We start from the raw sequence: 14,341 nt of genomic DNA, 5'->3' as shown, positions 1-14,341 counted from the left end.
ATCAGCCTCAGCCAGAATGGGCAATGGTTGGGGATGATGGGAATTGTAATCCAGGAACATGTGGAGGAGCACAGGTCCCCACTCCTAACTTAAACTTTCCCTTACCGCATGCTGTGTTCCTGAGGACAATCAGTTCCCTCCCACACATATCAACCACGTGGCTGATAATCACATCATTTGTGTCACGCGTGGCTGGGCTCCAAGATCGAGGCACGGGGATGAGATGAGGAAGAAAATGTCTAAAGGTATATTAAGTCTACTAGTTTATACGAGTATGACAACTGTCACTGCTCTTCCCCACCTCACATAATCCTGGGAATTTTAGTCTGGTGACCATGTTGAAAATTCCTCCCAGCTCCCCTCACAGAACATGAATTGCTGGGAGAGGATATATTAATGAATGTGCTGCTTGGCACTGAAATAGGCATCCACCAGAACATCGTGAAGCTCTGTTGCTATGTAAACCACTGCATTACAAATGGTCAGTAAGTGCTAAAATGCAATGTTGTATGACAAGAGACCTCACCTTATAAAGGTTCAGGATCAGTCTATTACTTATGCTAGTTACCAGGGGTGAGGACCTTCAGACCTCTCTACTTGGCTCTAGACTTTCCCCAGGCTACACCCCTCACTGGCCCTGCTTTGCACCCTCCTTCAGTGTTTTCACTGGGCTGAAATCCATCCTTGAACTCTGATAATGCCTCTTGCTTGCCTGGATGGAGGATACAGTGGGGTGGGTGTAGTAACTAGCCTTTTGTACATAGGTAAAAAATACATTCTTTGTTCTGTCCACTTTTGCCTCTGGCTCCCCCCACCACTGTCATGTGTCCCCCATAAAATTGCCCAGAAGGGAACTGTCACGAGGCTGAAAAAGGTTCCTCACCCTTACACTAACTTGTGAAACTTGCCTAATTCAAGTTGTACTCTAGACAACAAAAAGGTTGGTTTGAATTAGAAAATCCAAACAAGAATCTGAAAAAAGACAAGTGAGATCACACAAACTCTCACCCCTCCATCTATTAACAAAAAACTTCTAGAAACTTCTGGACTCAGATCCTCCCCTGCTGTTGCGCTGTCCAGACACGTCTCACTCTGTGTAAGAGCAGTCACTGAGCTGCCACTGCTATTGTTGGTCCTGCCACCATCAGGATTTTATGAGCAAATATAAAGCAGACATTTATGGGCTAGTAAGAGGGAGTATTTATTGAGCTGAGGCTTTTTAAGTCGCCAGTTCTAAGGTTTCACCTTCTTCCTCTTGGCATTAAGCTGAACATATACTGTATGAAATGTGCATCTATAGCAGTTCCTCCCTCCTGTCTCCTGGACCCGTTTAACTACCTTTCCAACTACCTTTCTTCTTCTTCTCTTCCTGAGAAGGAAAAAGCAGGCCTTAGAAGCAACCAGAAGATCATCCCTCCCCACTCAGCTCTGTCACTGCAGAGTTTTCAGCAGCACCATCACATCCTCTCCCTGACCTCCTTGACACATCCAGGATGAGAACTGCCAACTCAGCTACATCGTTTTTTTCTCCATTTACCCTGGGGCTAGCACTTTCTCCCCCCCCCCCAAACTCCACACACTACATAATTTATTTCACAATTCAGGAAAAGGACACCTGCATTGGGATACAGCATGTGGAGAGTGGGAATTCAGCAACAGGAGATAAGAGACTGGAAAGCCTCTTTTCTGTCTGCAGTGGCTTGAGTCGAGCCCACCATCACAGGAGCTAGGAGAATGAGGCATGAGGAGATGGCGACCAGCCGACAGCAAACAGGATGGAGCAAAGCAAGAGCAGGAGGCAAGAAAGCCCAGAGCTGCTCACCTCTTTCACTCTTTGAAGCATAGGCTGTAGCCATTCGCTGTTCACTTCACAATGACTGTCCAGAAAAGTAAGAATCTCAGCTGTTGCCGTATCAGCGCCTCGCACTCGAGAACGGATTAGTCCTGGGAAAGGGAGAGGAGAGAGATGGCAGAGAGAAAAAAGGGCAGCAGAAAAGAGAGAGAACGCAGAATTATTTAGGCCAGTTCAGTCCCAAAACACAGCTTGAACCCAGACCGGAAAAGTTCTATATAAACAGTATCATTCAATAATGCCTGCAGCAGCAGCCGAACCATTACCTCCATTTTGAACACCTTCCCCAAGAAGGAAGTATTAGCAATTGGGTGGCAGTTGTCAGTGACCTCTGAGTCCAGGGTGTTTTTTTTTTAAAGGAGTGGATGCCCCACCTCCTCCTTAAGGGTGGCAGGCAGCACTCCTTCATGTTACAAAGCATTAACCACTCCCTGGGTCCACCTGGCCAGTCCCCCTTGGTTAGCTTGAATCAGCCAAGATGGGCAAAGATCAAGAGGGCTAGATGAACAGCTGCAAGCACCTTGACCACATCCTCAGGCTGCAAAAGCTGAAACTAATTCCCCCAAATCAGATCAGTTTGTGCATTGGATGCCTTATTTGGACCCCACAGACATGGTGTTTTAACTGATCATGCAGGTGAGTGGTTTTATCCCCTTGAACCTTCCCTTAACTAGGAGATGAAGGTAGGATCCAAAGACTGTGGATGTCTGGGAGAAATGACAGATGTCTAGCTTTCCTGTAGCATCATGATCCTGACAGAAAGAACATGGATGAGACATGCAATCATAAGTGTGTGCATTGCAGTTCTTTTTGCTCTGTTCTTGACTTACTTTACAAAGCACCTATCCCTTTGTTTGTATAATTGGCCTCATTCAGGGGCAACCAGGCCCTGCACAGGCATGCTTTGGTTGCCACCATTCTAATGCTTCCCCCTCCTGAATTCCCCGTTTACCTCTCACCATGGGAATCATTGGGCTGAAACTACGGTGACTCCTTTTTAGGGAAGTGCAAAACACCTCTGAGAAATTTCCTTGGTCTTGAAACTCTTTTAGCTTATCTCAAAAACTCTTCAGCTGTTTTCCACAAATTTATACAAGCCCACTCCTGGAAGATTTGTTTTCAGTTGTTGAGGTAAATTCAGCTGGGGTATTGGACCCATTAAGATGGTCAACCCATTAAGACGGTGAATCCTTATGAATTCAAGTGGCCTCCAGCTAATCTTGGGGGGAAATTTTTTAAAGCCGATTTGGCCAGTTACTTTTATTGCAGCCTTGGAACAGGAAGCTTGACAAGAAGTGGTCACAATAGTTCTCAGGCATCCTTTCTTGGCTGCCAGGATACAGACCTCTGCCATGGTTCAGTAGGACATCGTGTACAACAGGGACAATAGCTTCAGTGCAGATAAAGGAAAGCCTACAACAAGTCTATCCAAACCCAGCTTAGAGGCCACTTGAAGACCTATTTCATGGTGGGATTTCTTCTCACCCACCATTGTGTCTGTACAACTTCATCCAGTGCAGCTTTTCTGAGTTTTTACAACCTGACTCTCCTTCATTGGATGGTTTAGAATCCTCAAGCCTGCTGCTACATTTTGCATTGTTCTTTGTGGATACAATTGCTCCTGTCTGCTCTGACCTTGATTCCACTGCTGACAGTCATTAGCAGATGCATCTTCCTCTAGTCAGTTTTCACTGAATTAATTTCCACTTTTAATATCCAAAGAAGTGGACAGGATACTTGGATCTATACATACCACTACATGTCAGTTTGACCTTTATCCATTATTGCGAGTATTAAAAGCTAGGAGGAATTTATGGCCGCCTTGTGGAAGGTAATAAATTCTTAACTGAAGGGGTTCTTTCCACCATCTCCAGGATTAGGGAACCTCAGGGCTTCCCATCCACCCCACCCTGCATGGTCACGAATGATGGGAGCTGTGGTTCATCAACATCTGAAGGGCCACAGATTCCTCATCCTTCATCTAGCCTGAAACAAGCTGTAGTAAGGCCACTGTTTAAAAAAAGCCTTTCCTGGATTCCTATGAATAGGGGAATCAATAGCCAATAGTCCTTTTCTAGCTAAGCTGGCTGTTCAGTCTGTGGGCAGATGTATTACTCCATGTAGTCCTTCTCATATCTAGACCCATTTCCACCTGGTTCCTGAGCAGGATTCAGGACTGAGACAGTTTATTACTTTTACCAGGAACTACAACACTGTTGATTCTCTTGAACTTTCAGTATCTTTTGGATCGCAGTATCTTTCTGGATCAGCAACATGAATTAGGATTAGAGATGGAAAGGTCTGTCAGCTTTGGCTCTCTCTCAGTTTCTCATTTTTCCAATCTGAAATTCAGTTCTCCACTTTTATGTAGCAATTTGCAATTTTTTTTTTTAAAAAAAATCCTCATGAAAATTCTTCAGCATTTTAGTGCAAATTTCTCCTAAAACATTTTTGTAGGCAGTTTTGACTAATGTGCACATTTCTACAAGCAAATGCTTATCATATAATGCATTTTGGATGTTATTTTCACTTATATATTCATTTTTATGCACACTTTCTCCTAACATGCATTTTTAAAAACATTGTGCAGTTGATGAACTGCATTGCAAAATTCAAAAAAGTAAAAATTTTGAAGGATGGCTGTGTTTTGGTTCTCGTATTGTTTCAGAAAGTGCAAATTTGATAGGTTCCGCTTGAAATAGAAACTGAATCGCATATCTCAGCCATCCCTAGTTAGGATTAGGGAACGCTGCTTTATAGTTCTGCCCCTAATGGGCTGGAAAATTCCAGACTGTGCAAGCTGATTGCTGTTCTTTCCCCATGTGCTTCCCCATGGAATGCAACAGAGTTTCTATCTTTCAATCACACATCTTCACAGTGAAATCACTGGGAGTACACTCCTGATGCCTGGCTCTGCTTCTCTTTGCCATCTGAATGAGTTGTGGCACTTCTTGCACTTGAATCACTGCCTGAGGTTTGTAATGGGCTCAAATGAATTCAGTACATAAATAAATAAATGAGAGCGAAAAATTGAAACTCAATTCAGACAAGATAGAACTTCTTATGGTAGATGGCCCTTCAACTGAAGTAGTGGAAATGCCTGTCCTGGATACATCACACTTGCTCTGAAAGAGGAATTTCACAGATGTAGACCTTCTCCTGGGCACACAGAAAAAGCTTTGCTGCCCTTACAAATAGTGGCAAGGATCTGAACTGGGGAAAGAAAACTCTCTCAAGATGATGATTAACTGGATCTAGGAAAGGGGCTCGATGGGTTCAGAGGAATGTTCCCACCTCCCCACAAGTCTTCATTTGCACGGCTGTTAGGTCCCTGTAAAAGCCAATGATTCCTGCAAAATCTGTCATGCTTACCCTCTCTCCGACTGTTGCGAAGACACTTGACCTTTGGTATCTTGGTAAGGAGCTGGCAGTCCTCAGCTGAAGAAAAGAGATAACAGTTGGCACAAGTGCCTAGTTTGGCGTTGACATAAAGCTATGTCTCAATGGAGGGCAAAGCTTTGCTTCATTTACGATATGAATCAATTTGTTGCGCCCAAAATAAATGGCCTTAACCCCATGCCTAAAGTATCACCCAAAGCACTCCTCCTCCCCTGCCTTATATGTTTAACTCAGCATTTCTCCAGCACGGTGAGGCAAACTGCACGTTACACTGCAGCTATGTATAACAAAGCCCAACAGCTCCTTGTCTTTGCATTGTGCCCACAGGAGTGGGGTGCTTTTGAGTAGGAGGGGAGTGCCTAACCCTCCCTTTGCCAGCCTATTTTCACCTGAATTTCCCACTCACCAAGCTGCTTTTATCCCCGCACAGTTCCGAACCCATGTCTGCAAGACAAACAAGTGTCCAGATCACTGCGAGGAAGAAAATCAGTGGAGGGAAAAGAGGAATATGCAGGGGGGAAACCATGGGCAGAGGGAAAGTTAAACACTCCCTTTATCACTGTATCTTCTCTGATTCACATCATCCTTTCCGGAGGGCACTTTGCAAGGGAAGAAAGAGACTTTGAGACTTGTTTTTCTGCAGTGTAGTGAACAGCCAATAGACAGCTTAGACCTTAAAGCAGGAGTCATCAACTTTGGGGGCCCCATGGGCACATTTGCAAATTGGATAAACTGTCATTTACATACACACTCACTGCAACCACCAAGCACACACCACAGCCTATTCTATTGGCTGCAATAAAACACTGGTTTCAAGCCTAAATGCATGGAGGGAAGGGGCCAGAGAGGGCCGCCAGAGAAGGCCTCTGCGGATGCGCCCATAGTGCCATGATGGTGACCCCTGCCTTAGGGTGACTCTGGTTGGCCACTGTGAGAACAGGATGCTGGACTAGATGGACCATTGGCCTGAGCCAGTAGGCTCTTCTTATGTTCTTATGTGTAACAAAATGCTACATCAGAAAACATGTATTTCACAATCACAAACACATATTTATCATTTAATGCTAACGTGGGGAGGAGAAATAGCGGATTGATTCATCGCCACATCTATGCGCTTGTGCACACACACACGCAAACATTTCCTTTCTAGCTCAGCCTACTCTGAGGCTGGGAATAAGCCTGACTGGAGAGAAAAACAAGGGGGGAAGAAAGGTTGTGAAGAGAATCAGCAGGTGGAAGAAGAGTGCAACTCCCCTTCCCACACCCTGACTATCCCATGCAAATGCCACTCTGGTCCCTGCATCAGCATTACAAGATGAAGAGTTAGGAGCGCTGCATTTGTTCTCTAACATGTAGCTCCGCCCATTGGGTTCAGAAAAAAGTGAAAGAGGCTCATGCTATATGTACAGGGGGGATACTAAGAGAAAGAAAGGGAGTGAATGCAGAGAAATGTAGAACAAAGAGCTGAAAAAGGAGCTATTTGGTAATAGGTCACTGAGGAGTTTAATCTGCATCATTCTTACCAAGTTTTCTCCCCTGGATGTTATTTTATTTTATTTATTTATTAAATTTCTATCCCATCCTTCCTCCCAAAAAAGCCCAGAGCGGCTTTTTGATATTACATCAAACAGATTATTATCATGAAGATCTAATGAAAACTAATGGACAGAATGTTAAGCTTGTTCCTGGAAGGCTTTCTCTCAAATCTCAAAGCATCTTAAGCATTGTTTTAGTCTTGTGGGCTTGGGCAAGACACTCAGCTCAACTCTTTACCTGCAAAGATAAATTCAGCAGCATATGTACTTTTGCTGTAATGCAGAGGTCTAAGGTGACAGTCTATATCCCACTTAAAATAAAGAATGCTGTAGTCTATGACAACTACTCTTGGATGGCTTTAAAAGAGGATTAGACACATGCATGAAGGATAAGGCTATTGATGGCTGCTAGTCATGATGGCCGTGTACTGCCTCCAGGGGTGAGTGCAGTCTGCCGCTGAATACCAGTTGCTGGGAAGCACAAGTGGGGAGTGTCATGAACCTGTAATGGTCATGAATTATTAAAAAATCTAATAGCAATACTTTGGCTCCCGTAAGGGACTCTGGGAGACGGTTACAGTTGGAAAAGACAAGCCTTTGCCAATTTGTAAATCTGAGTTTCACTTCCCAGCTGAAGATGGTTAGAGAAGCCTTAACAAGCTGCACCTGTTTATCTTTGCTGATTAGCAAGTGCCTGGTACCCAAGGTCATCCTTGGCCTGTACAGTTGGAAAACACAGTTGGGAGGGGGGCCTGAAGGCGCGAAAATGTGAGAAACATCGAGAAGAAAGTTACATCAGCCAATTCCTGATTGGTCAATTAATCTTGGACCGTTAGGATCTTTTTCCCTTAAGTATAGGGCTAGAGACCCATAGCCTTTGTTCTCTGTTCTCTGCCTATGCTGACTGGCACCAGAGTTCCAAACCTTTCTGCCTTATGGTTCCAGGGGTTGTTTATGGGAAGGCAACCTATGTCTGGTTCCATTGCTTTATGTTGAACATCCATCTCTCTTAGGAGAGGTGCCACGCAACCAACTACCTCGTGTGTAAGTAGTTAGGTGAGTTAGTTTGTTATTTTCTTGTTGTGTGTATGAATTCTCTTGTAAGAACCTAAACCCCTGTTGGGTGAATGGTCTTAAAGGATTACTTGCTGCTATATGTTATGTGCACTTATATATCTTAATAAAGCTACTTCTATTTAACCTGGTGTGTTCAATTGAGAGAAGGGGTGGTTCTGGATTCAGTACCTTGACCAATCTCAGTCACTAACTACCAAAGAGGGTTAAGAAGTTAAAGGCTTGGATTTTAAGTGTTAAACCAGAGGTGCCTGGCAAGGAGTGTAACTGTGACTCTTGCCTTTTAGGACCTTGGTTTTATATATCTTCTGGGCTCATAGATCCCCTGGCTCCGAGTGGACCAGTATCCAGGGGTGGTGGCAGCCTACCTTCTACCTTGCAGGGTTGTTGTGAGCATACACAGCCTTGGCAAGGGTGAAGTAATAGCTTTTTGGTTCCAGTCTCATTTCCCTAAGGGTGGGGGTCTGAGTCTGATGCATGAACCCAGTACCTTGAGGGTCCGGGGGTCATGACAGGGAGAGTGCTGTTGCACTCATGTCCTGCTTCTGGGCTTCCCACAGACAGGGCTGGCACCAGCCTGCTCTTGCCCTGCAAAGCCATACTCCACAACATCCTTCCCGATGCAGGCGGCACAGGGCTTAAGTATGCTTGCCCGCTCCACCTAACTTCCACATCAGTGTGCACGCCCTGCACATACCTGCCATCACCCAAGATGGCAACGGGGGTGTCAACGCCTTAGGGATGCCCCCCCGCCATCTTGGGTGATGGCAGATATGTGCACTGACACACGAGACAGCTGGGGTGGGTGGGCTTATTTAAGACCACACCGCCTGTATTGCGTGTGTGTGTTGCCTGGGAGCTCCTGCTCTACGATTTGTGGCAGCATTGGGTCGCTGTGTTGCACAAACTATGCTGGTGTGGATTGTGGAGCGAGACTTCCACCCTCCAGCCTAAGGAGGGGCCCTTAGCCAGGGCCCAACCTGGCTGCCCACTGGCATCTGGTTGGCCACTGTAAGAACAGGATGCTGGACTAGATGGGCCTTTAGTCTGATCCAGCAGGGCTCTTCTTATGTTCTCTTGACAGCATGGGTCTTTAATTGTCCTTTGGTTCAACTCATTTTGGAGTATTTAATATAGCACGGATACTGTAGCTGTGATATATTATTTGGGCCACAGTTGACCATGGGAAAATCATTACAGCATGGTCTCTGGAGCAACAAATATAAGTCAAAACTTCTTTTCCCTTGATACTCTCTTACACCCCAACACCAGCAACAGTTATATTCTGTGCTATTTTTTTGGTTATCATCTTTTCACAGCCTCAATATCCTGGCAAGACGCACAAAGGCTACCAGTCAAAGTATTTTTTTGGCACCTCTATCCTGAAGCTCTTCCATTTCTACAGCTCCTCACTGCCAAAAATATTGCTTATGTGTAGGCAATTTGTCAGGAGCTGTATCAATAAGGGCCCGTCCACACAACTGTATAATCTGCAGTGTTATCACTTTGTGTCCTCATTAATTCACCATCGTCCATATGATGTTGCAAGCTAGTATGGATTTTTGCGTTACAAATCCGCATTAGAAATACCAATGAAAAACTGACATGCTTTCCTAAACCGATAACCAATTGCATTAATATATTTGCGCTCGGACGCAATGCCATGAACTTTCCTGTAATAGGCAGTCCATGGGCTTTCCTCCATCATATGCCAAGCCCCTTGTCTCTTTTCCATCCAATAGCACTTCCATAAACCTGTGCATGCATGGGAATTAAAAAAAAAAGATATACATTTCTGCGCAAAAAGCAAATGACTATTATGGACCTGAGTGGCAAATGCTAAAGCAATTTAGATCAAAAAAAAAAGCCCACATGTATGGATGCTTGATAATTGGGTTTTCACAATAATCTAACCACAAACAAGACATGTATGGATCTCGAGGCCACCAACAGAATATGGAAAACACAGATTTTGTGGATAGGCCCTGAGATACAGTGTCAGAAATTAAAGGCTACTGAGATACTGCTGGACATGTGGTGGGCAATGAAATCCATGTCCAAAAGAAACCCATGAATCCATTTTATGAAATTCAGGAACATAGCAAAATTTCAGTCTAGTTCAAAAAAATTCCTTATGATGAGAGGGTCTGTCCATGTGGCGATGGGGCAGTAGAATCGGTGGGTCATGTTCTATTATACTGTTCATTCTATCGCGACCTCCGATCTGTGTTAATTATCCCAATGCTACAAAACATTCCTGGCAGAAACGAGGCCTTCTATGTCAAATTCTTGACCCATCCCAGTCTGGGTTCAGGCCTGGTTATGGGACTTCTCCCAGGCATTTTAATAAGTGTTTTAATATGTGTTTAATATGTGTTATAAACGTTTTAAATTTAAATTTTTTTAAGGAAGCCCATTTTTAATGTTGTTTGAATTGTTTTAAATATGTGTTTTATTGTATTTTGATATTGTCTGTTGTGAACCGCCCAGGCAGCTTCAGCTGTGGGGCGGTATATAAATTTAATAAAAAAATAAAAAAATAAATTCCTCTTATTGGATCAAATTCCTCAGATATCAGCAAAGGTAGCTAGTTTCTATGCTGCCGTTATGCTTTGCAGAAGAACTTTGACAACTTTATAGCCAATTTTAAGATTTAGAATTGTTTTTAACGAGTTTTTAACTGCTCTGTGCTGCCTTTTAATTGTTTGATGTATACTGTTATGCTGGTCTATGACTGTAATAAATTATTATTATTATTATTATTATTATTATTATTATTATTATAAAAAGTTCATTCCAGTTATGCTAACAATGCCCATTTGAGATGCTCCCTTCCTCGGCCGAATAGCAATCCTTGGAGAGTGTATGTTGAAAAATGATTTGGAAACACTGTTAATAAACAATAAACAAAAATAATACTTGAAGATTTGGAAAATTATTCTGTATCTATTTAGGTAAGATGCTTTATAAATGGTTATAGTTGAAAACAAGATATAATCCAAGACTATCAAAATGCAGCATGTGCAACAGGTGAATTTCAGGGTCAGGATATTTGACACGGTGCTATATGACATCTTCTGACACGCCAAAAAAAGTGAGGGATATGACATTATCTCTTTGGCTTCTGAAAGGAAGGAGGTAACACTCCAACACTAAGGAGTCAACAAAGGGATATCCCAAGAGTCCATGGTCCTAGATCCCAGTTCTGCTGTAATGTCTCTGATAGTCAGACCCAGCTGTGTGTGGAAAGCTGGCTGAGCATCTTGGGCTTCCTCCTTGGCGTCCCCTCCTTGCATCAGTTCTCCTCTGAAATGGAGACGGGCCATGCCTCTGGCCAAGCAGGAACTGGGTGTGGAGATATCAGCAGTTCTATGCATTCCACTCCTTTGTGGCCAAAAGGTGACATAGAAACAAACAATACTACTACTACTACCACCACTACCACCACCACTACTACTTCTACTTCTGCACCCATGGTCATTCACAGCTAATGACTGTGCTTGTGAATAGGGAAATGACTCATTCCACAGAGCAGAACAACCATGAGAAGACCATGGGCCAGCCTTTGATTCTGTGACTCTTAGCACCCTTAGCAAACTACAGTTCCCAGGATTCTTTGGGGGAAGCCATTACTGTTTAAAGTGGTATAATAGTGCTTTAAATGTATAGTGCAGATGGGGCTACTAGTCAGTCTCAAGAAGATTTTGGGACAGTTGTTAGGAGAGCCCTATTCCCCTTCCAGTATTTTAACAGTCAATCCCTCTGAACTCTGGGAAATGTAGCACTATGGGGGAACAGCAGTCTCCTAAAAAACTTTCAGTACCCTTAATAAATGACAGTTCCCAGGATTCTTTGGGGGAAGCCATATGACACTGCTTTAAATGTATAGTTCAGATTGGGCCTAGTATCACTACCAGATACTCTTTCTTATGGTGCAGGAGACGTGAAATTCCAAGCCTAGAGTGAAGGCCAGGCACCCAGGCTTAACTCTTGTGGGCTGCTCTGTCCTTGCCACGGCAGGCCCATTAGAAGCCATTGGAACATAAAAAGCTGCCTTGTACCAAGGCAGACCATTGGTCCATCTACTTTAATATTGTCCACACTGACTAGCAGCAGCTCGCCAGGGTTTCAGACAAGGAATCCCTCCCAGCCCTACCTGGAGAGGCTGGGGAGTGAACGTGGGCCCTTCTGCATGCAAGACAGATGCTCTATCACTGAGCCCCGGCCCTTCCCCGATTATTCCCCATGCCCCATTATTCAACTGCCCAGGGCCAAACTAAATATAACGCTAAACACATCACTGGCAGCCACATCTATCCTAAAAAAGCAAACAAACAGGTGCATGGAGTCCTGGTTTCTGTTGGGACTGCAGCATAAGGGAAGGTTTAACCTTTTCCTTCCTGCCGTAGTCCCAGTGAAAACCCTCCCCCCCACACTGCTGCAATTAGACCAAGTAGGAAAGCTTCCATTGTTGCCAAATAGGAGCGTTCCTCGCAGGGCTAAGAGCAACTGGGTGAGTTTCATCGTGATTGTGTGTGTGTGTGTGTGGGGGGAAGGATTAAACTTTCCTTCCCCATGCACTATGACCTCAGTGAAAATCCCCCCTCCCACTCCTCACTTCTGGCTTTCAAAGAGGAATTTAAATGTCTTAGCCACTTGTTTTATTAACTGGGAAAAGTCACTAAAGAGTCTACCTGCAAAACTGGAATAAATGCTATTCTCTTGTGCCATTTTTCTGAAGGAAGGACGAACAGTGCCTCTTGCAGCAGAATTTAGGCATTTATTGTTCTGGAATAGTTGCTCTATGGAAACCTCAGCAAGAACTTGTGGATAACTATCTTTGGTTGTGAGCACACTAAAGCTTTTCCACTGGCCACCCTGGGGGGGGAAAGGGTTGATCTGCTGATCAGTTGCGAAATCTCTTTGAAGCAAATTTTTGATAAACATACTCAAGCTGATCCCACCAGGTTTTCCAGTAAAAAGGGGTGGGGTTTGATTAGCATCATTTGTCCCCTTTTCAGAAAAGAGAGGAAGAGACGAAGCGGCAGAATAGTAAATGTGTCGCTACCCTAAGTCTGCTAAAAATACAGTAGAGCACATTATCTCCTCCCCTTTGAACCTACATAATTGGGGCTCCTAGCAGTGTCCTGCACTTGCTATACTTACAATAATAGCCCACAAAATGGTGGTTAATTAAATCAAACAGAGCATTCTGGCGTCCTGAACAGGATTGCCACACTAAGAATTGACAGAAAGATACCATAACTAAATAAAAATTGGCTAATTTCTTTTCCTTGGATGGAAATTAATGCTCCTTCCCTTATTCTCCCTCTTTTCATCAGATTACAAAGTGAAAAAATATCTTGGGTGAAGGAGGGGCAATTTACACAACATGAAATGAATAAAAAGGAAATTAGATAATCAGAGCAGCAAAGAAAAGTAACACTTACGATCAGAGCTGAAGTCATCCACTAAAATTATTTCCTGAATCAGGTTGGCAGGAGTGCGATTCAGAACACTGAAATAAATAACAATAATGTTTTGCTTTTTTGATATTTTAAATAAAATATACCCTCTTTAATGGTCCTCATCCAGCAATGATCCCTATCTCACCTGCAAGAGGCTGTTACTGAGCTGCATTTTTCTGAGGGCTGTTCCATGACATTACACAGCAACAAATGACATCCTGACTCTGTGATGAACATATTGCTTATCATATATGAGTTTTCAAAAACCCGTTTGTTAATTTGCAGTTTTAGGTGCACAGTCAAGATAATTTTAGATGTATACTTCAAAACCTGGTGTTTGAAAAGGTTTTATGAATATTCCATATGAAACAGCCTGGGTTGCAAAAGTGCTTGTCCAGTCCAGAAATCTGTAACTGCATATCCCAACCTCTATGAAAATTTTGCTTGAAAAGGGAAGGTGGGGGAGGGAAGAGATTTAGGAACACTCTTCACTTTGCAGATTTCTGGAAAATGAAGCCCTCCCTACTAATGGATGTCACTATAATTTTATTTATTTTATTTATTTCATTTTATTTATTTGTTAAATTTTTATACCGCCCCACTAGCATAGCTCTCTGGGCGGTGTACAACAAGAATACAAATATATAACAATAAAATTCCATAATATAATACAACAAAAACATAAATAAAAATAATAAATCAGAATCAATTACAGCAAACTTAAGAACTAAATTAAAATTAGATTAAAATGCCTTGGAAAAGAGGAAGGTTTTAACTTGGCACCGAAAAGATAGCAATGTCGGCGCCAAGCGCACCTCATTGGGGAGACTATTCCACAGTTCGGGGGCCACCACCGAGAAGGCCCTAGTTCTTGTTGACACCCTCCGAGCTTCGCTATGAGTCGGAACTCGGAGGAGGGCCTTCGATGTAGAACGCAGTGTACGGGCAGGTTCATATCAGGAGAGGCATTCCAACAGATATTGTGGTCCCGCACCATATAAGGCTTTATAGGT

At 43.4% G+C, this 14,341-nt stretch overlaps 1 protein-coding gene across 2 annotated transcripts in view; it reads right to left on the bottom strand.

Annotated features, from left to right (window-relative positions):
* The window catches only part of GALNT16 (polypeptide N-acetylgalactosaminyltransferase 16), a 238,210-nt gene that overhangs the window by 47,730 nt on the left and 176,139 nt on the right, over nucleotides 1-14,341 (bottom strand). For both annotated transcript variants that reach the window (XM_061611137.1, XM_061611138.1), the window contains 3 exons: nucleotides 13,311-13,378; nucleotides 5,225-5,290; nucleotides 1,823-1,944 (listed from right to left, as the gene is read on the bottom strand). In XM_061611137.1, coding sequence (XP_061467121.1) covers nucleotides 1,823-1,944; nucleotides 5,225-5,290; nucleotides 13,311-13,378 — 256 coding nt within the window. The remainder of the gene's footprint in view (nucleotides 1-1,822; nucleotides 1,945-5,224; nucleotides 5,291-13,310; nucleotides 13,379-14,341) is intronic.

This window comes from Rhineura floridana, chromosome 2 (assembly GCF_030035675.1).
Source record: "Rhineura floridana isolate rRhiFlo1 chromosome 2, rRhiFlo1.hap2, whole genome shotgun sequence".
Classification (NCBI taxonomy): domain Eukaryota; kingdom Metazoa; phylum Chordata; class Lepidosauria; order Squamata; family Rhineuridae; genus Rhineura; species Rhineura floridana.
The sequence above is the reverse complement of the archived record's forward strand: the minus strand, read 5'-3'. Positions and strand labels throughout refer to the sequence as shown.